We start from the raw sequence: 21,286 nt of genomic DNA on the forward strand, positions 1-21,286 counted from the left end.
TTAGAAGGTAATCAGGAGTCAGGTGCAGCGCCTCAGCAGCTAGGAGCACGCAGCGCTGCCCCAGGTGGGTGCCGGCTGGGCCCACGAGGTCCTGTCTCAGCTCCTGACGCTGCCTCTCCTGGCGCCCTTCCTGTTCCGCTCAGCGTTTCCCATTCCTTCTCCCCCCCCGCCGCCCCCGCCCCCCAGGCCCACCTCACTGTGTCAGCTTCTTGCACCAGAATTCCTGCTCTTCGGTGCCGGGCTGTCCCGGCAGCCACCCTGCTCCCTGTGGACTAGGGCCAGGCCCCGCCCCAGTGGGGCATGGGAGCTGGCAGGCCCTGAGCTCTGGTCAGGCCATCGAGACCCAAAAGTGGGGGAAATGAAGCCCAGAAAGGGGCAGGGGCTGCCTACGTGGTCACGCCTACGTACGGCTGGTTTGGGCCGCGGCCAGAGCTGCAGCTGATGGTCACTCGCTGGGGCCCCTCAGTTGCCACCGCACCCCACTCCACACCACCTGGGGTGTCGGGAGCAGAGCTGGAGGCCACTCCCACACCCACCGGCTGGACCTGGGAGACCACTTCTCTGACCACCGGCCCCGGGGAAGGAAAACACCCGGCAAAGGCCCACGCCAGGCTCCCAGGTGTGGGAGGAAGTCCAGGGTCCCTGCTGGAGCGGGGGTGGCCGTGGAGAGCCAGGCCTTTATGTGCGAGCACCCGAGAATGTGGTGGTGCTGTCCCTGCAGAGGGGACAGCCCGGGGGTGTGCCCTTGAACCCAGGCAGAGGAGAGCGCTGGGATGGGGGGGACTGACCGCCTGGTACAGAGCCCGGAGCAGCCTCAGGTCCTGCACTTCCCCGCTCTGTTTACAGATAAGCCACTGTCCTCCCGGGTGGGGCGGTGAGGGGGACAGAGAACAGGTGCCAAGGTGGCACGAGGCTGGGCATGTGCCTGGCCCCGGACAGTGTCTGAGGAGTGTCAGACCCTCAGGGCTGTCGCTCTGAAGACCCCTGCCCCCAGCAGAGGCCCTTGATCTCTTCAGAAGCCGACCACCTACCTACTCGGGGCGGCAGGAGTCCAGGTATCCCACCCAGCCCCCATCCTGGGCCCAAAGGCCCCCATCGGAGTCTTGGCTCTGCTTATAGCATCTGACGCCGAGGGGCTGAAAATAGCCCCTGGCGGAGGGGGAGGGGGCTATTTAAAGCGCCTGGACGGAGCGGAGCCCAGGGAGCGAGGCTGATCATGGCTGCTTCGGAGCTGAGCTGCCAGGTGTCCGAGGAGAACTGTGAGCGCCGGGAGGCCTTCTGGGCTGAGTGGAAGGACCTCACGCTGTCCACGAGGCCTGAGGAGGGGTGAGTGCTGGCCAGCTGGGGGCTGCTGCTCCCCTCCTTTACAGCACCCTCCCCGAGCCTGGGGAGGCCAGAGCACAAAGTTTCTAGGGGTGGGGGTGGGGGTGAGGCGGGGTCACCCCTCCTGCACCCAGGGGGTCACCTGCCCGGCCAGGGGCTGGAGGGCAGCGGCTCTCAGGAGCTCAGCGTCCGCTCCCCTGTCCCCCCAGCTCCTCCCTGCATGAGGAGGACGCGCAGCGGCATGAGACCTACCACCAGCAGGGGCAGTGCCAGGCGCTGGTGCAGCGCTCGCCCTGGTTGGTGATGCGCATGGGCATCCTCGGCCGGGGGCTGCAGGAGTACCTGCTGCCTTACCAGAGGGTGCTGCCCCTGCCCCTCTTCACCCCCACGAAGATGGGCGCCGCCAAGGAGGAGCGCGAGGATACCCCCGTCCAGCTGCGGGAGCTGCTGGCCCTGGAGACGGCCCTGGGTGGCCAGTGTGTGGAACGCCAGGACGTGGCCGAGATCACCAAGCAGCTGCCCCCCGTGGTGTCGGTCAGCAAGCCGGGCACCCTTCGTCGCTCTCTGTCCCGCTCCATGTCCCAGGAAGCACAGAGAGGCTGAGAGGGACGGACTCGGGCTCCGCTGTGCCCACGCCGGGCTGGGCCCCTCCTGGCTAGGACCACGGAGGGGAGCTGCTGGCCGTGGATGCTTTGTAGTTTGCCCAGAGTTGGGGGCTAGGCAAAGGGGGAGCCGGAGGCCAGGGTGCCTGAGTTCCCAAAGGAGGAAGGGGAGCGAAGACAGTGGGCGCTCAGCGTGGAGAGCTAGGGGCCAGCACAGCTGAGCACCCCCAGCCCGAGGAGAAGGGGCAAGGATGCTGGTGAGGGACAGGTGCTTGGGAGGGGCGACCCTGCTCGGAGGAGGACACGGGGAGGGGTCAGGAGGTCCGGAAGGCGCTGGGAAGAGGCTTGGAGGAGACTGGGGGGGGGGACACGGAGAGGCAGAGGCAGGTGGAGCCCCCAGCACCCGTTAGCGCTGCAATAAATGCTCAATGGTGTTCCAGTTTCGTGTCTCCTTGGGGTTGGGGGGCCTGCCCCTTGGGGTCACCCCCTCCCCGTGCCCACTTCTGGGAACAGGCCCTGCTCCTGGGCTAAATATGGCAGAGCAAGTGGGCACGCCCCATGTTCGGGGGGAGCAGAGCTAGCTGCAAGCAGGCTGTCTGTCCAGCTCCCCGTTGGCGGCCTGACTGGGCTGTGCAGGCCTGCCCTCCGTGCCCAGCTCCCTGGCGCTGGGCTCTGCCCAGGAGGCCAGCTGGCACCCAGGGTGTGTTTAAATGACCTCTTAGAGGGTATGGAGGGAGCTGGCACTAAGACTGCCCGTGTTGGTACCTCAGTGTGCGATGGGGTCAGTGACCCCAAGGCTGACCTGCCTCTCAGGTCTACATCCAGACAAGAGGGGTCTTTGGCTGGGGCAGGTGCTCCGCCCTCCCCTCTCCTGGGAGCCCAGGGTGGGTGGGGTGGGGGCCAGGTTCCTGTCTGTGACCCCTGCAGCTGTCGTGGTGACTCATGTTCCGACCTGGCTGCCTCGCCCAACAGGGAGACACTTCTCCCTTAGAACAAGGTGCGTGGGCCAGCCAGGGGCCGGTCTTGGGAGCTCTAGCTCAGGAGCCCCAAACCGGGGAGCTGCATGAATGTTCACGATGTTCTGACAAAAACCGCCCAGAGGACTAGCAGACAGGGACCTGCCATTCATCACTTGCATTACTGGGGGGGGGGGGCGGGGGAGGGGGGCACACCCACGGCCCAAGTCTGCGCGGGAGAGTGCGCACCTCCCTCAGCCTGAGGCTCGGCAGTGAGAAGGGGCCCAGGCTGCACAAACCCACGTCTGGCTGGCCCGGAGCTACGTGACATCGGTGCGCACCTTGCAGAAGAGAAAGGTCACAGGACCAGCAGCAGCTCCCGGAAGGAGATAAGGAGGGAGCTCCAGTCGGTCCATTCCCCAAACAGCTCACATTCCTTCTGGCCCGGGCGGCCAGCACCACCCCCCCCCCCCCCCCGTCACGGGGTGGGGGCGGGAGGCCGCGCGCTGGCCCGCAGTAGCCCGCCCAGGGCGGAGGGGCACCGGACTGCCTTGAGGGGTCCCACCCGGGGGACCAGAGAAGGCCCTGCAACGCCCCCCTCCCGTTGGGAGGATGAGTGGAGACGCGGCCTCTGGACAGCCCGGGACCTGGAAGCCAAGCCCGACCTGCAGGCCTCGCCCGGCCCGCGCCCCGCCCCCAGGGGGCTAAAGTGGGGGCAGAAACCCAGGCCCGTCGAACCCAAAGTCCCTTGGCGCCCGAAAACTGAGGCCGCACCCCCTCGGGCCCTGGCAGCCCGGAGAAGGGCCCTGCGCCCTCCCGTCCTCCCCTGGGTCGCGCGCCCCCGACGTGGCGGGAAGTCCCCGGCCTTCCGCCCCCGCAGGCCCCAGATCAGCGCCTGGAAGCCCGCAGGGCGGGCAGACAAGGGCCCGCTGTCCGCCCCCTAAGTGCATTAGCCCCGCGCGTTCCCTATCGTCGCCGCCATCGGACCGGTGTGGCGAGATCCGCTCTGGGGCCTCGGGGCGACCGCGGCCAGAACGGGCTGTCCTTTCCGCAGTGGGGTGGGCGAGGGGCGCGGGGGACGGGAGGGGGCAGGGAAGTACGAGAAAAGATGCTCGGGGAGGGGCGGAGAAGGGGCGTCGCGGGGACCCCACCGAGGACAGGGGTGGGTGCTGGGCGGGGTGTCCCGGAGAAGAGGAGCCTGGCGCGGGGCTGGGCCCGGGCAGGAGAGCGCCGGGCGGTGGGGACTGGGGGGGACGGACGGGGCTGGTTCGAACCCCGAACCCCGGCAGAAGAGAAGGGACGGCAGGCCGGCGACGGGGGCGCACGGCCGTGGGAGCTGGAGAGGAACCACGCGGGCGGCCCGGGGCTGGCGGGGTCGGGGATCTGAGGGCTATGCGGGCGGGAGGCTCAGGTGGCGGGAGGCTCAGGTGCAGGACTCGGAAAGGGCCACGCGAGGCAAAGGGTGGAGGGCAGCGGGAGCAAGTGCGAGCGGGGCGGGGCGGGGACGGATGTTCCAGCCGCGGGCCCCCCCCCCCCCGTGCGTCGGCGGCGGCGGGGACAGTGAGGGAGATGGATGGGGAGGGGGAGACGCGGCGCGCGTGGCCCGGGGCGGCTCTGCGCGGAGTCACCGCCCCCGCAGCGGAGGAGTCGGGCGGGGGTCCAGCCGCAGATAAACGGGCTGTGAGGCCGGCGGGGCACAGGGTGGGCAGCGGCAGCACCATGAGCACCGGGGGCCCCAGTCACGCCGCGGCGGCAGCCCAGGACGCGCGCCCGGACCGGGCGGCGATCGCCTTGGCCTACCAACGGTTCGAGCCCCGCGCCTACCTGCTCAACAACTACACGCCCCCGCGGGGGGACCTGAGCAACCCTGACGGCGTCGGGCCTTGGAAGCTGCGCTGCTTGGCGCAGACCTTCGCCACCGGTGAGTGCGGGGAAACTGAGGCACAGGGGGCAGGAAGTCATCAGGGAGCTAAAGGGGCGCATGGGAAAGCCAGATGGGGACCTCGGAGCAGGTGGTTACGAGGTAAGACTAGAGGACGAGGAGGAGCCGTGCCCCTCCGATGAGGGCTGAAGGAGAGAGGCCCGTGGACGGGGCCGGGAGGGGAGGGTGCTCGGAGCTGAGGGGTCAGGAGGGCAGGGCAGTAAAGGGCCGGAGTCAGGAGAGACGCAGAGAAGGAAAGGGAGAGGGAGATCGGGGAGAGAAGTGAGACAGCTGGGAGAAACTGCCAGGCACCTGAGGATCCCCCCGCTTAGCCCTCTCTGGTAGGTAGCTTTACGGAAGCCGAACCCGAGCCTCAAAGGGTTAAATTCCTTTCCCAAGGTGCTCGTCGATGTTGAAACCAGGACTCAGACTCATTAGTCCTACTCCAGAACCAGTGCTTTTCCAGACCGACACTCAGAGGGGGAAGGAAGGGGGGAGGGGGAGGAGACAGGCAGGCCAGGGAGGAGCAACTGAGGCGAGGGGCCGCTGGGACAGGCCTGCCACGGGGCCCTCTTCCTCTGCCCGGTCCAGGCGAGGTGTCCGGACGCACCCTCATCGACATCGGCTCGGGCCCCACCGTGTACCAGCTGCTCAGTGCCTGCGCCCACTTCGAGGACATCACCATGACCGACTTCCTGGAGGTGAACCGCCAGGAGCTGGGGCTCTGGCTGCGCGGAGAGCCTGGCTGCTTCGACTGGAGCGTGTACAGCCGGCACGTCTGCCTCATCGAGGGCAAGGGGTACGGGCTGGGGGCTGAGGGCCCAGCGGCGGGGGGCGGGGGGGGCCCTCCGTGCTGTGGCTGATGGGGGAGGTGACAGGGGACTGAGCCTGGGGCAGTCCCCAGCCCTGGCCCTGACGCCACCTCCTGTCCCTGCACAGTGAGTCCTGGCAGGAGAGGGAGAACCAGCTGCGTGCTAAGGTGAAGCGGGTCCTGCCCATCGACGTGCACCAGCCCCAGCCCCTGGGTGCTGGGAGCCTGGCACCCCTGCCGGCCGACGCCCTGGTCTCCACCTTCTGCCTGGAGGCGGTGAGCCCTGACTTCGCCAGCTTCCAGCGGGCTCTGGACCACATCACCACACTGCTGAGGCCTGGGGGGCACCTCCTCCTCATCGGGGCCCTGGAGGAGTCGTGGTACCTGGCCGGAGAGGCCAGGCTGGTGGTGGTGCCCATACGCGAGGAGGAGGTGAGGAGGGCGCTGGCGTGCAGCGGCTATGAGGTGCGGGACCTGCGCACCTACACCATGCCCGCCCGCCTCCGGACAGGCGTGGACGACGTCTGCGGCATCTTCTTCGCCTGGGCTCAGAAGAAGGTCGGCGCGTGAGGCTCCAGGGCGCCCCTCGGCCACCCAGATTCTCTATGACCTAAGGTGGCATCTAATAAAGAAATGTCGCAGCTGCTGCGTGTCTGTGCTGTCTGGGGCTCTCCTGGGAAGCAAGAAGGGCCCAGAGCTCTCTCTCGTGTTGTGGGGGTGTGGGAGGCACCAACCTTAGCCCCCCGCCTTTTCCCCAGAAGCTTCCACGAAGGTGGGTTTCTGTATCAGTCCTTTTCCCCATACTAAGGAAGCCTAGGTCAGAGAGACGTCAGTCAGTCAGCGCCTGCTGAATGCCGGGCACCTGCTAGGTCCACTGGCCCACACTCAGCAGCAGGTCCTGTTTGCCTGTTCGCATGTGAAGCTCGGAAGGGTTCAGACGGGCGGGACGAGGGCTGGGGAGGGAGGCTGAGGTGGAAATTGCAGGGGGCAGGGTCACAGTCCAGGCTCAAACCGAGCCCTGGGAAGTGGGAGGAAGAACAAGCACCCCCCCCGCCCCCACACACAAGCAGGACTGGAGCTCTGCCCAGCTCTGTGGTGGCTCTGTATCTGGACCTCGCCCCCTCCACACCCATGCGGAGACCCCGCTGGGCTGCCCTCTCCAGCGCCCCACCCCAGCCCACCTTACACAGACGAGATGCACGAGGGTGGGTGATGCTGAAAATTGGTTTATTAAGAATGTCCTTTGCTACCCTCCAACCTTAAAATAGTTCTTAGGATCAGAGATTAACACGGGCCACCCCAGTCCCTGCGGCTGGAGGCCTAGCACGGCGTCCCTGCTCTCAGCATGGGACAAGGCGGCAGGGAAAGGGGTGAGAATCCAGACCCCTGTCTCCGGTCAGAGGCCGCCTCTGGAAGGAAAGCTCCCTGAGCCCCACATTCCATCCTTGTGTAGCAGGGATGGGCAGGGACTGCCAGCAGCGAGCAGGGGCCACCTTTACTGGGGTGCAGGCACAGCCTGGCCCCTGTCAGCCGCTCCCCCCCGCCTCTCAGGCTCCCCGTCCCCTCCCCAGGGCCCCAGGCTGGGCATGGGCGGAGGGGGGAGGAGACAGGGAGGCTGGAGGGGCCAGAGGATCCCCATTTCTCTCATCCCTCTGCCTCCCAAAGGGCTGGTTCTGGAGGGTGATTTTGAGGGGTGTGGGGGCCCTGTGTGGTTTGAAAAGGGGGGGCAACAGATAAACACACAGACACACACGCAGCCCAGACGCCCATGTCCCCAGCCAGATGTCGGGGGTAGCCTGGCTCCTGCCGGCCCGGGGCTCTGTGCGGTGCTGGCGCTCGGTAAACGGCTGTTGACGGTGACTTGATTCCGTCCTCTTGCTCCGACCTCCCCTCGCCGTGTGGCACACTCACCTGCACTCACACTCGTCTCACACTCACTGCACGTATATTCCCCTAACCCCCACTAACCGCCTGCCCCTACTGCACGCACTTGAACACCACTCACGCCCTCTCCCCGTGCTCCACAACGCAGCAGGCCAGGGCTCACACGCACTGTCCCACCCCGCACCCCACACGCCCCTGGCCTGTGCCGGTCCCTGCGCACTCGGTCTGGCCCACACCCCCCAACACACACGCTTGTGTGCAGGCTCCCAACTAGAACAGCACCACGGGCCAGCGGGGGTTCCTGTCCTGGGCTCTCTGGGGTCCTGGCCCCAAAGGGGGAGTGTGTGAGGCTTCCTGGGGGTCTGGTCACCGCACCAGTCAGGGTGACACTGCTCCCCAATCCCAACAGCTTGTTCCCTTCGGATCCCATGGGAGGAGTGAGATCTGCCTGGCAACGTGGGCAGCCAAAGAGCAAGAGTCTAGTGCCACCTAGTGGTCGCTGGAGGAGGGCACGGGGGTAACAGAAGGGGACCCCACTGTACCCTGGCAGGCCTGGTACTTGGGCTCCCAGCTAGAACCACGGCTCTGGCAACCACCCAGGCAGTGCGGGGTGGGGTGGGGGTGAGGAGGTGACTGACAGAGAAGAGGGGGCAGTGGTCCTCTCGGTGGGGCTAACACAGTCCCAGCCCAGTTCAGCTCAGGAGCCGGAGGGACTGCCCATCCTCCAGCCCCAGCCCCTGAGGCCAGGCCCGGACAGATGCAAGGCCTGTGAGGGCCACGTGGGGGTGAGCAAGGTGGTGGGCAAAGTGCATGATTCTGGGCCCACACCTTTGATGTCTAAGTTCAAAAAACAAGTCATCTCGAAGACTGAGGAGGAGAGGAGCCGGCAGGGAGGGAGCAGAACCCCCAGCAGGGCAGACCCACTCCCAGGGCCTTCAGTCCAGCTTGAATATGGCCTTTGACTCCTTCAGCAGGTACAGGCTGTCCTCTTCCAGGAAGCTGTGAGTGAAGAAGAAGCCGGCTGAAGCCTCGCTCTGAGAGCGCCCCCTGGGGGTGGGGTGGGGTGAGTGCAGGCAAGCCGGCAGGGGGCGGCACAGAGGAGAGCTCAGTCTCCCCCATAGGTGGGGTGAGGAGGGGCACAAGGAAGGTGAGCCTGGGCAGGGAGTAGCACCCACCTGAAAAAGAGCACATGGACGGGGATGGTGCTGATGTGCCAGATGGCGTGGGCGTCCAGGACCCAGAAGAAAGGCGGGAAGTCCAGCAGTTCGAGCAGGGACAGCCCCTGCAGCAGCAGGACCACCACCACGCACTTGCGCACGTGAGGCAGCCGCTGCTGGTTCCACAGGCACCAGGCCAGCCACCACACCAAGTTCACCAGGCCTGGGGTGGGCGGGGCGGGGCAGGATCACTCCCTGGACCTCCGTCTCCCCCCACCCCACCCCGCCCCTATCCCCAGGCACTTTGACTCCTGGACAACCTCCAGCCTCCCCCCACCTCCTACCCCGTCTTTCCCCTCCCCGACCCAGGGACCTCTCCAGAACCTCCTTCTCCAGGAACGGCACCGACAGCCCCCCACCTCCACCCCAAGCCAGCAGTTCTTCAGCTGTTCCAGCCCGCCAGGGCCCCAGTCCTGCCTCACCAATTGCCACATTGGCAGCCAGGTTGTAGCCATAGTCAAAGTGGACGAGGCCCAGGTAGGAGACGTGCGCCGTCAGCAGGAGCAGCAGGAAAACCCGGAAGGCGCTGGCCACAGTCGGGTGCTGCAGCCCCACAGTCCTGCCCCCACCCATGAAGAGCCGCTCAGGTGGGGGTGGCCCGTCCCCACAGCATCCCCTGGGGCATCCCCTCACCCAAACATCAGTGCTTGGAAGCCACTGCCCCTCTCCCTCCCCAAAACAGGCGGACTGGGCAGGCCTCCAACCCCTCCCCCTCCCCCCAGGCCTGGGGCCAAGCACTACAGCTCCTTGGAAAGAGCCAGGGCCCCAAGTTCTACCCCAAGTGGCTGGGCAGCCCCTCTGCCCCCAGGGCTGATTTCACCCCGGTAGCAGCCGAGGCAGGCTCACCTGACGCAGCACAGGTAGATGGAGTGCAGGATGACAGTGGAGGCACAGAAGTAGTCCATTTTCTGAGGACAGGGAGAGTTGGGTGAGGGGCAGTGAGAGGACAGTAGGAGGTGGGTGAGCCTTCCTGGGGGGCAGGACCCAGAGAGGACCTGCCAGGGATGGATGGGGACCCGCCAGGGATGGGGACCCGCCAGGGATGGGGACCAGGGGTGGGGGCAGAGGCATGGCTGGAGTCTGGGGTCTAGGGGCAGCGAGATCGGTGTCTCCTGCCGCTTCCGCCTGTTGCTGCTTCGCTTCTGAACTTAACAGGCTGAACCTCATGTTCACACAACACAATTTCATAAAAACAGTGCTCAGGAGTGAAGCATCAGGGGTGACGGTGAGGATGCCTGCTGAGGGTCCCGAGCATCCGAGCCTGTCCCAGAGCTCAGAGCGCAGCCTGGAGCTGCACGGATGTGGGCTCCAGTCCTGACTGCGCCCCTTTAATGGCTGGGTGCTCCTGAGCAAGTGATTTCACCTTCCCAGGGCTCAGCTGCCTCATCAGTCAGGAAGAGCCAACCGCCCAGGCCAGGCTGCTCCCGTGGTTACAACACCCGAGGCTGGAGGCTGCAGGTTTGATCCCCGGTCAGGGCACGTACAAAAAACAACCAATGAACGTAGAAGTGGCATAACAAATAGGTGTTTCTCTCTCCCCTCCTCTCTCTAAAATCAATTTAAAAAATTAAAATAAAATCTTAAAAAAAAAAAAAGCTCTGGCTGGTGTGGCTCCGTTGGTCGGAGTCCCGTTCCGTGGACCAAAAGGTCTCCGGTTCGATCCCCAGTCGGGGCGCACACCCAGGCTGTGGGCTCTGTCCCCTGTCGGGGTGCGCATGAGAAGGCAACCGAGTTATGTTTCCCTCACATCTAAGTTTCAGTCTCTCCCTCTCCCCGCCCCCTACACCACCCTTCCTCTCTTCAAAAGCAATGAAAAATGTCCTCGGGTGAGAATAAAAAAATAAGAAGAAGAGCCAATAATCACCACGCTGACCTCACGAGGGTGAGGCTCAAGTGCACTGACAGGGTTACGATGCCCCGGGAGCCAGTGCTCCCAGACCGGGTCAGCAGGACACCTGGGAGCAGGCTCCGCCCCTCCCCTCCGGGGGCGGGAGGGCCGCTCACCTCTGTGAGGTCCGTGTCCCTGGTGTGGAAGACCGTGGACCAGAACCAAGCGTTGAGGGAGACCTGAGGAGGAAGGCGGCTGGTGAGTGAGGCACCCCAAGGCGAGAAAGACCCCCCAGAGGCCTCCCACCTGTCTGTCTTTGGGGAAGGGGCAGAGAAACGGGCTTCCCCTTCCTCCTGGAGCCTACTACACAAGCCCGCGCCCCGCCACCCCCACCTGGCCCAGCTCCCTCAGGCCCAGCTTCCCACCCCTCACCCCCTTGGGGGTGGGGGTCTTGAAGCCTCCGCAGGTTTCTGGCCTGGGAACCAGTTCCGGCAAAGTCAAGCTCTCCCAGGTTACTCAACCCTAAGACAACAGCCCCTGGGGGGGGCCTCGCCTCCTTCCCCAACTGGCAGGTGAGGACAGCTCCACCCGGCCAGGGGAGCCAGTGACCTCAGCCTCTGGGGGCGGGAATGAAGTGGGTGGGGTGGAGGGGCTCGAGCCAGCTTGGGGTGTGTCTAGAGCAAGCAAGGGAGGGAGATGAAGCAGATCCCACGAGGGCCAAGTCTCGGAGGAGGAGGAGGAGGCTTGCCAGCTGAGCCCCGCTTCCTCCTGGCCGGGCCGGCCCAACCCGCTGGGCCGGTGGCTGCTCCGTGGAGCAGGGCTGGAGGGGGCTGTGGTGGGCAAGGACCCAGGGGAGTAGCTGCTCCCTTCTCCCTGGAAGCTAATTGCAAGGACAGAGCACACCCTGTCTTATAAATGAGCCCCAGATCTTGTGGGAGTTGGTGCTGGCACTTTTTTAAGGGACTGCCGTACCCACACAGAGGCCCAAGTTATTGAAAGAAGGGTGGGCTGGGGCGGAGATGCTTCCAGGGGCTGGGAGCCAGAGACAACCAGCTAAAGGAAGAGTCAGGCCGAATGCCCTGGAGGTGGGGAGGGATGTGCTAGGGTGGGACTACCCTGCCCGAGACGGGGAAGGCCGGGAGCAGCTCACTGGGGTCCAGCACACCAGGAAAGCCGGCCCGACAGGGGACCGAGGGCGCAGGGTAAGAAGCCACAGTCCACCAGGTACCGCAGCAGGAAGCTCAGCCAGGAGGATGCGTTCCCTCATGCCCGCCCGCCTGAGGCAGCTCCTGAGGCAACAGGAAGGGGGCTGGCAGGGCTCTCCTTGCAAAGCCAGTCAGCCCTGGAGGTCTCTGGAGCCCCCTCGTACCAGCCTGTCTGGCTCAAGTCTCGCTGTCTCTGAGCTCCCCCCGGGACAAACGGGGGGGGGGGTAGCCTAAATGCTCCTTTGTCCCTTTCCAGCCCTGACTGCAGGTGGTTATTCTGGGCCAGCAGGTTTCCTCCTGCGAGGGCGGCCACCCCGTCCCGTCCCGTCCCTCGTGCTGCCCCTTCCCCAGAGTTGGGAATGGAGGCATGGTCTGGAGGCTAAGAAATGGGACAGAACTGGGAGGCTCCTTGGACAGGGCTCCCGGAGTCAGGAGGGGAGAGGAGCGGGCTCAGGGCTGCAGACCCAGGGGAGCCCGCGGGCCAGGTCTCCTGGGCAGGCTAGGGCCCGGGCCACCCCCGCGGGGATGGCCCTGGAGTCAGCCTGAGTGCTAGGGGGCGGAGGGGCAGGCAGCAGGGGCTGGGCGCCAGCCAGGCCTCCTTGTCAGCAGGCAGGAAGGGGGAGGTGACGCAAAGACGGAGCAAAGTGGTCGGAGCCCTGAAAGCAGGGAGGTCGTGCAGGGCCGGGGCTTCCCTGCAGGGCACAGGGGCGGGGCCGCTCGGTCCCTGGTTCAACAGCCTCTGCACCCCCGAAAAGTCCCCTCTCCACGGGGCAGTATCCCATTACTGGGGGGACCCTCTCCTCAGGCTGGGGGAGACAGAAGAATGTAGCCCTGGCTGGTGTGGCTCAGTGGATTGGGCACCGGCCTGCAGGCCAAAGGGCCGCTGGTTTGATTCCCACTCAGGGCACAGGCCTGGGCTGTGAGCCAGGTCCCAGTTGGGGGAGCTCGAGAGGCAACTGATCGATGTATCCCTCACACATCCGTGTTTCTCTCCCTCTCTTTCCCCCTCCCTTCGCCTCCCTCTAAATAAATACATAAAACCTTAAATTAAAAAAAAAAAAAAAAAAAAAAAAAAAAGAACCAAGGCCCTAGGGCCAGACTGCCAGCGCTCAAAGCCGGGCTCTGCGCTTCCTGTGTGTCCTTGGGCAGGCTCCTTAGCCTTGCTGTGCCTCAGTGTTCTCATCTGCAAGACGCGGACAGTCACAGTGCTGCTAAGGAGGTCAGGAGGGACACAGGGACAGCCCGTGCCCGGGGCCCAGTGAAACAGTGGGTGCTGTTTTCCCCCGCCATGCTGACCAGCGCGGGACCCTCCCGCCTCTCCACAGACCGCAGACGCCGGGTCTGCCACCATGGGGAGCCACGGGGAGAAGAGGTGGTCTCCCCACGGCTGCCCAGGCCCACCCCGCATCCCAGGCTGGGGGCAGAGTGTCTGGAGCCTTTCAGAAGAGAGGGGCCTTCGGTCGAAGTCCCGACTCAGCCCCTGAAGAGCTGTTTGATCCTGAGCACATCACAGCGTCCCTGCGCCTCAGCTGAGCACCGGCCTCACCCACAAAACAGGGTCCACAGCAGAGCTCCCTGCTCCCTGCTGGCACCCTGCGGTGGAATCGGACGTGGGCTCCAACCCCCCCACCCCCCCATCACACAGGTAAATATCCCTGTTTTGTTGAAGCGGCCACTGGGCCCCGTATCCAAAACGGAGGACTCGCCCCCACCCCGCGCCCCGCAGAGGGGGGCCAGGGCTGCCGCTCAGTCCTTTCCCCCATGTGTACGTTTGTTGGGCAATAGCGAGCTAAGAGAATCGTTTCTATGTACCGTGTATTTTGTAGTTGTTTACACCTCTAAGTGTTATAACTGATACTTTGAAAAACACACGAAGGGGAAACGCCCTGTTAAATAAAACCAAACCGGCACCGAGGAGGAGAGAACAGCAGTCACTGGTGGAGGGGCCGGGCGGACGGGCCCCGCGAACGGCCCGGCACGGAGAGGCCACTCGGCAAACGCTTGCTGCGACTGCCGCCTGGTATGCAGTAGGTGCCACCTACATGTCAGCTTCCTTCATCGTGTGCAACAGGCCGACCGCCCACCGCTTCCTTTTCCCTGGCCCCACCGTCCCCTTCCTCAAGGGTCCCCATGTACCCGGTCAAACCGTGGGTCTCTAGTCCCCAGAACACAGCCGCCTCGGCTGTGGGAACAGCGCCCCCTACCCTCGCCCCTGAGCGACCATCCGGCGGGGCGCGCGGAAAACAGGCTAGTTCCCTTCACTTCGTTTGCAATCGAGACTCAAGCGAAGTGGACACAGGGGCGTGGAAGGAAGGGAAAGCCCCTGAGATGCAAATGTCCTGCTGCTCCTGGGCTCCTGGGCCGGGCCGGAGCAGAACGGGGAGGCAGATGGGCAGATGGGGTCCGTGGCCAATCAGACAGACCAGGAGGACCGCGGGCTTGCCCAGCGGGCGCCAAGAACTTCTTGTAAACACCGAAGGGGGTGGGGGGGGGGGCCACGGGCAGGGTGCCAGTGAGGGTGGAAATGCAGGGGGACAGGGAAGGCGGGGTGCAGGGAGCGCGGGAGGCTGCTTCTGTGTGTTGGAAAATAAGAAAATTGAGACAAAAATATCCCAGCCGTGAAACTCGCTGGATGCCAAGTGAGCCGGATCTGTCAGGAATCCGACCCCTGCGCTAAGCCCCAGTGCTCGGGGCTGTCACTGACACCGCGGTGGTGGGGACAAGTGGGTCTTTAAATAGCTCAGTGTCTCAGAAGGGGGGAGGCAGAATGTTAAATATGACGCCTGCTGCCATGCTGGCCCCCCCCCCGGAGGCCATGGTGTCTCACCCCCCCCCCACCTCACGCAGGACAGGCCCGCCCGGGTTCGCTGCTGAGAGGGACGGGGGAAGAGTCGGATGCAGATGGGAGGAGGTGGGTTTTTACACCATCAGAAAGGAGTCTTGGGTTCCCTGCTGTTGCCTGTTTCACTGGCTCTTGTCTGAACACTGGGAAGTCCTTCCTGAAGTCTAACCATCATCCTGCTGCAGCTTCAGATGATCTCTTCTTGAAGTTTCCTCAGCAGAGGGAGAGAACAGTCAGCCCCCACCCCCACCGATCACCCCGCTGAGACAGCTGGGGCCTTCCTGGCACCCCCCGGCTCTCGTCTCGCCCCTGAGGGTCTTTCCTCACCGGATGAAGGGGCAGGGAACTGGGGCAGCCTCCTAGCTTTGGCAGAGAGTGGGGCCCCCCAGTTCCATGGTGTACAGAGCTTTGGCAGGGTCCCCCAAAGCCTGGCCGTGGCCCAGCCCGAGCTCAGGCCTAAAGGTCAAAGCTCCACCAGTCCTGCTGGGGGTAGGGTCTCTTCATTTCCCAAAGGGAAAGAGGGAGACGACCCCTCCACCCCAGACCTAGACCGGAGCAGGTGAGAGGCTTCCCCACCCCGCCCCAACAGAAGTCAGGAGCCCCGCCGCCTGGGAAGACGTGGCCCGGGACAAAGTCCGCTGCCACGCCCTCCGGCCAGGCGGGGTCCCTCCCTCCTGCAGACACACAGGACAAAAGGTCAGGCGTAAAATCCGAACATGATCCTCAACGGCAGCGTGGACACCGATACTCTGTCCCTCAAGGGCCCAGTGGTGGCGAGAGGGGATTCCATGCCCCAGAATATCACGCCCTGCAGGGGGCCCTAGAGACACAGGCCCTGATATCTGCCTCTTGCAACCTAACAGCTCCCGCTCTGTCCCTGAGGGTCCTCAGAGGCCTCTGGGCAGTGGCACACCCCACCAGGAAGGAAGCCATGTGGCTGATGACAGTGAGATGAAAGAGCCCAGAATCAGGGTGATGAAGACAGGAGCCGTGACGGGACCACTGGCTGCTGGCACGTGCCAGGAAGACAAAGGCTGGGACCCCGGGAGGCCTCTCAGACCCTTGGGTCTGTCCCCGGAGGCTCCAAGCCGCGTTCAGGCCAGGCTCTGGGTCAGGGACGAGGGCCAGGGGCAGTGCAGGCGTTGGGCCTGGACAAGGAGTGTCCCTGAAGGAGCCCCAGGGAAAAGGGGACCACCGTACCCTCCTCAATTTCCCTGCCTGTCCTGCCTTCTTCGCCAGCCCTGAACAGGAGGTGGTGGCTCTAGTCGCCTCGGGCTTGGGACAGCCTCCTGTGTGCTGACGCCAGGCCCCTGCCTGCACAACAGTCCCCGTCCCTCAGCCTGGCACTCGGGGCCCTCTCTGCTCCACCTTCCCGCCCCCTGCTTCCATTCACAGGGCCACACAGGGCCCGGGCCGAGCTTCCCGGGCTGCCTGTCGAGGTTCCACCCTCTCCAGCGCCCATACCTTTCCCCCCTTGCTGTGCCCCCAGCTTGGAATGCTGGAGCCAAACCCCCTCTCCCACATGTGCACCCATCTAAGGCTGACCAGGCCCACAAGCCTCTGCTCCTCCCTGGGCGTCCTTGACAGACTTCTCCACGTGGTCTCCCCGGGGCCAGGGCTCCCAGGCTGTCTACCCAAGCCCTCCTAGGCTCTGCCTGCGCTCTACCTCCCAGCCTGGCCGGGCCTGCGCCTCCCACTGGGCTTGGGCTCTGGGGCCGGGGCTTCAGCTCCCACAGTGCTGACCCCTGTCTCTGCCCACAGCAAACGCTCAACCGACATCTGTCGCAGCCTGGAGATGGCCCCAGAGTCAGACAACCCTGGAAGCGAACCTGTCTCCACTATTCTCCAACTTGATGGGTGCTGACTTTAGCCAAAGTTTGTCCTTATAGTGGTATTAGGATTAAGTGAGAAAATGTGGGTAAAAGTACTTAGGGCGATGTTCATCACGTGATTTTTGTTCCATAATTCCTAGCAATTATTATTAATCTTGGTTGAATGGGCAGTACCGAGGAGGATCAGCATTTCCCAGAGGCTTCACGGCCTCCTTCCCCTGTCCCGTCTCCTTGCAAGGAGTAGCCCCCCTGCGGGGCTCAGCCTGGGCTTCCCCCCTACTCTCTCCTTCCTGTCTGCGTCCGGAGACTCCCCTATCACACGACATTCTAGCTTTCCGCCTGCCCTGCAGGCCACTCCTGTCTCCACTGCCGGCTCCTCCCCCTGTATTCAGCCGTTAGGTTCAGGGGTTCCTGGGGGCTCTGTCCTAGTCCCTTCCCTTCTCGCTGCCCAAGTTCTTTCTCCCTGGGGGTCTCATCCACACGCACCGCTTCTATCGCTGTCCCCTACTCCAAAACGCAGGAGGCACCCTTGATTCCTGTCCTCATCCGACCCGCTGCCGACGCTGGTCGGCACAGCCAGGGTAATGGGCGTGCGGATCCCGGAGCCCTTCCCAAGCCCCTGCCACCGCTCCAGCTACTGCGCCCTGTGCTAAAGCCGCCAGCCAGCTCTGCATCCTCTCCCGCCCCTTCGGTGGGTTCTCTGCACCGTAGCCAGAATGAGCCTCCCAAGCACCGTATTCATGAAACTCCTTCTCTCTGACCCTCTTTGCTTCCTGAGACTTTGCAAGTCAAGACCGGAAGCGCCCCAGTGTACCCCCAGGCTCTCCATGGGCTGGCCCCGCCCACGGCACAGCTGCCCAGCAACCTCACACCCCATTCCCCGGCTCCCTGCATGGCAGGCCTCCTGGCCGTCTAGGTCCTCATATAACCCGCGCTCCCTCCTGCCTGTGCCCATACTGAGTCTCCTTGATAGACGACTCCTCCTATTCTCCCTGAACTCACCTGGTTAACATTCCCTCCCCACTCTGACCTTCCCTTGCATGCCCCTCTTCCTCAGGGAAGCCTTCCCTGATTGCCCGGCACTGGCCTAGTCCCCGTCCCACCTACACCACCTCTCTTCCGATGCACTTCACGTTCAAGTGTGTGCTGCGTCCCATCTGTTTGTCTCTACTTTTGGGTCTCCAGCACCCAACAAGGTACCTGGCACACAGCAGGTGCTCAGGGCACGAATGAATGGCTGCTTTGATGTCAGGAAGGTGAGTGGGGATTGTTTCCCTCAGGCTTACAGTGGTGGCCCCAATCTAAAGATCTCCATAGCCGCCTTTTCCTCACACCCCCCCCCCCCGGGGTGTCACAGTGCAGACCTGTACCGCAGCCCCTGCCTCTCACACAATGCCCGGCCCGGGTTTTGGCTCTTCGGACCAGCCACACTGTGGAGCTCCAGCCCGTCTCTGGTTACTCAGATGGAACGTATTTCGGCTGCCCACCGCCCCACGCCCCAACCGGCTGAGGCCAGGCTGAACTCTAGGTGGAGTGCAGTGGGTGCTACTGCTGCTTCCGGGCCTGGGCCGTGGCTGAGATTGCTTCGCGTCCTCCAAGAGGGGCCCTTGGAAAGACCGTGGTTTCAGCATGCTCCCCACCACCACCTCCCTTCTGTTTGTAAAGCCCCCCATCAGTGACTTCCTCCTTGGGGACGAGAACAGTGTTTCTTTCCTCTCTCCCTCTGTCCCAAACAGCCTGGCCCAGGGCCCTGCTAGGGAGGGAGGGTCCCATTCGGCACCTTCCCTTTTGTCTTCCCAGGCCCGACCACCCTGCAACTGCCACTTCAGGCCCCGGAAACAGAGGGCAAGCTTGGCAGGGGTGAGGGGAAGCCCTGTGGGGTGAGAGTGGCAATCTAAGTGTTCCTCGGTCCTAGAGGAGGAGCGGAGCAGGAATCCTGCCCGGTTACCTACCCAGGCAAAGGCCATGCAGGTGGGGTACATGGGAGAGGAGGGTGGCACGAAGGCGCGGTAGCGGCAGAGCATCACCAGGCTGGCCAGGCCATTGAGGAAAGAGGCCGCAGCAGAAGCTGGTTCTTGGAAGAACAGGAACCGGGAGAAGGGCCACTGAAAAAGGAACACATTGGGGCGGGGGGCTGAGGGGTAAGCAACCCCGAGCTGGCCCAACCTATCTTTTCTTGACTTGCTGCATCAATAGGTCCTCAGCACAGCCCTCAGCTCGGGACCTGGCCAGAGCTTGGGCTCAGGCCCTCTTGAAGTCAATGAGCTCCCGGTCCAGGCCCTGGCTGAGGGTCATCGCTCTATCCTGGCCAGCACTCAGCCCTGTAAGCCTGGTCTCTGGGAAAGCCAGGGGGCCAGTGTAGATGGCTCAGAACAGCCTGGTGGAAACAGCGTAGAGCTGCCGTCTAGAAGACGGAGGCCTTATTTCCTCTCTACCCCTGACCACAGCCCTTTGAGCAAGCCTCAGCTTACTCTGTGATACATACACTGTGGAGAACAATGCTTGCCGACAGCAGGCTGGAACAAGACCATGATGGGATCAAAAGGCACCAGCAACCCGTGCCTCGCTGGGCAGTCTGAGGGGTACCGCTATTTGAACCCAGACTCCTGCTGAAGCAGCATCTCCCCTGATGCTGCGGTGAGCCGGGGAATTTCTCCTTGGGTCAAGGTAGGCATGCAACACCCCTGAGAAGTTCAACGCCACTCTCAAGGAGACCCTAGATCCTGCTCCAAATCCAGAGGCAGGACGCATTGGTCCCATCTGCTTCCCATAAGAAAATGAGCAGATTTTGAGAAGAACAGGCACCTGCCCCCAGTACAGCCGAATCACTCCATGCTTCAGATTGTGGGTCCAACTGGGAGGTATCTTACTCCCACCACGCCACCACTGTCCACCCACCCCGCCCCTCCAACTCACCTTGCCATGGAACTGAGGCACTTTATGACCTTCCTGGAGGTAGATGCCAACGGTGACCCACATACACTCATACTTACAGTCATCCTGACAGGTCCAGCCTGAAACAGATAAAGTGGCCTAGTGACCTACCCAGGAGGGAGGCACAGGGAGAGCTTGAATGGGGCCCAAACTTGAGTGCAGACCGAGAGGGCTTGCAGGTTGAAGAGAACCAGAAGGAATCTCAAAATTCTAGTTCCCCACTTGGATGGGTGGGACATATACACAGGAGGGGTGTGTGTGTGTGTGTGTGTGTGTGTGTGTTCTAGGGGGGTAGAGGTGTACAGTGAGCAAATCTGAGATGTTTCTTTTCTTCTCCTTTCACCCAGGATGAGGGTCTTGGCATCTGATGGCCTCATTTATGGACACCTGGGTTTATATTTGTCCTTCCTTTAAAAAAAAACTTTTTATTTTATTTATTTATTTTTAGAGAGAGAGGAAGGGAGGGAGAAAGAGAGGGAGAGAAACATCAATGTGTGGTTGCCTCTCACGTGGCCCCCACTGGGAACCCAGCCTGCAACCCAGGCATGTGCCCTGCCTGGGAATTGAACTGGTGACCCTTTGGTTTGTAGCCTGTGCTCAATCCACTCAGCTACACCAGCCAAGGCTATACTTGTCCTTCCTGACACAGGATTTGTCCTCCCTCACCAGGCAGGAACACTTGCTGCCTTACCCGCAACCCCCCCCCCCCCCATAAAAATAAAGCCTGCATTCTTCAGTCTGACTTTTAAGGCTTCAAATCATCTTTCCAACTTTAATTCCCAATACTCCTTTTCATGCACCCTGCTCCCTGAGTAGACCAAGCCTCTGCATCTGCCCGCAATTGCCCAGGGCCTCCACTCTCCGTTCCGTCTGTTAGATGGGAAAGGGATGGTCTGGCTTGTGACATACAGGCCACAACTGGAAACAGTTACCACTGTCTGGCTCTGTGGTTTTGGGCAGGCCCAGTTCCCCATCTGTAAAATCGAAATCGACCGCAAAGTGTTGTTAGAAATGGCTATTTTGACGCCCGTCACACAGAAGGTAACCACCAGGACACAGGTCCAAATTTAATGTATCTATCCAGAAGCTCTTCTTCTCAAAATGTTCTAAGATGACTGCTGTCCCCAACCCCACAAAGCGATAAACTATTCCTTCCTCCCCTACATGCTCCCATGGCTTAATCTGCGGGTCCTTTAGGGCTCCAGTCATCCTCTACCTTGCACTTGAGAAGGTTCGTGCACCCATGGGGACTGTGAGCCCCGAAGGGTAGGATCTTGGGACCTTGGTCTGATTTCAGTGTCATTCCACAAAACTGTACCCGGAAATATTAAATGAATAGCCACTTGAATGAATAAATTAAAAGTAAATGAAAGTCTCTGGGAAAATAAAACTGGCTGATGGCCCGTCATTTCCCCCGAGGCTCCACTCACACAATGGATCCTGGGTAAGAAACTAAGTAAGGTTCGGAGACTGCAGAGGGGTATTTGGGGGCGAAAGAGGAGGGGTCAACACCAGGGGGCGTGGTTTATGGGGCGGGACTTACCTGCTAAACTCATGTAGATTGGCTGGCGGGACCGGAAGTGCCTCAGTGCGTCCCCTGAGCAGTTCCGCTGGTCGCATCGGAGTACGCAGTCGCGGTAGACCGGCTCGCGGTCGCCCTGGGAGCCGCAAGCCAGCGCGGCCGCCCCAGCTAGAAGCACGAGCCGCGCCGTCCTCCCGGCCATCCTTCCCCTTGACCCTCCGCCGGCGGAGGAGCTTAGGAGTCTTCACATCCGGAGTAACCGGAAGTGCCTTGGTTTTCTACCTTCTCCGCTGACGTCTACTTAGTTTAAATAAAAAGTACCCGGATTTTCCTGGGTGTCTGCCCCGCCCCTTGTGTTGCTGTCATCCCCATATAGAGAGGCGACAGGGTGAAGGGAAGGAGGACGCCA

The 21,286-nt window shown here is 62.9% G+C and overlaps 3 protein-coding genes across 5 annotated transcripts; 2 read left to right on the top strand and 1 right to left on the bottom strand.

The window, feature by feature from the left end:
* Positions 1 to 863: 863 nt before the first annotated feature.
* On the top strand, positions 864 to 2,364 carry LOC114503969 (titin-cap). 2 transcript variants are annotated; one of them, XM_036034430.1, is made up of 2 exons: positions 864 to 1,329; positions 1,536 to 2,364. In XM_036034430.1, exons 1-2 carry the CDS (start codon positions 1,217 to 1,219, stop codon positions 1,924 to 1,926), a joined length of 504 nt encoding a protein of 167 aa, XP_035890323.1. In that variant the 5' UTR covers positions 864 to 1,216; the 3' UTR covers positions 1,927 to 2,364. The 2 variants fall into 2 exon arrangements, with proteins under 2 accessions (XP_035890323.1, XP_028377369.1); XM_028521568.2 differs by having other exon boundaries at positions 883 to 1,326; positions 1,533 to 2,364.
* A 2,071-nt stretch (positions 2,365 to 4,435) lies between these two features.
* Positions 4,436 to 6,259, top strand: PNMT (phenylethanolamine N-methyltransferase). The gene is made up of 3 exons (XM_028521430.2): positions 4,436 to 4,802; positions 5,394 to 5,601; positions 5,742 to 6,259. The coding sequence occupies exons 1-3, from the start codon at positions 4,451 to 4,453 to the stop codon at positions 6,181 to 6,183; spliced, it is 1,002 nt and encodes a 333-aa protein (XP_028377231.2). The 5' UTR covers positions 4,436 to 4,450; the 3' UTR covers positions 6,184 to 6,259.
* Positions 6,260 to 6,821: 562 nt separating this feature from the next.
* Positions 6,822 to 21,144, bottom strand: PGAP3 (post-GPI attachment to proteins phospholipase 3). Of its 2 annotated transcripts, XM_028520246.2 has the most exons (8): positions 20,899 to 21,144; positions 19,338 to 19,435; positions 18,374 to 18,526; positions 10,719 to 10,781; positions 9,561 to 9,622; positions 9,137 to 9,273; positions 8,673 to 8,877; positions 6,822 to 8,496 (listed from the first exon to the last, which is right to left on the bottom strand). In XM_028520246.2, the coding sequence occupies exons 1-8, from the start codon at positions 21,077 to 21,079 to the stop codon at positions 8,433 to 8,435; spliced, it is 963 nt and encodes a 320-aa protein (XP_028376047.1). In that variant the 5' UTR covers positions 21,080 to 21,144; the 3' UTR covers positions 6,822 to 8,432. The 2 variants fall into 2 exon arrangements, with proteins under 2 accessions (XP_028376047.1, XP_028376050.1); XM_028520249.2 differs by lacking the exon at positions 18,374 to 18,526 and having other exon boundaries at positions 20,899 to 21,101.
* Between the last annotated feature and the right edge of the window lie 142 nt (positions 21,145 to 21,286).

This window comes from Phyllostomus discolor, chromosome 8 (genome assembly GCF_004126475.2).
Source record: "Phyllostomus discolor isolate MPI-MPIP mPhyDis1 chromosome 8, mPhyDis1.pri.v3, whole genome shotgun sequence".
NCBI classification, from domain to species: domain Eukaryota; kingdom Metazoa; phylum Chordata; class Mammalia; order Chiroptera; family Phyllostomidae; genus Phyllostomus; species Phyllostomus discolor.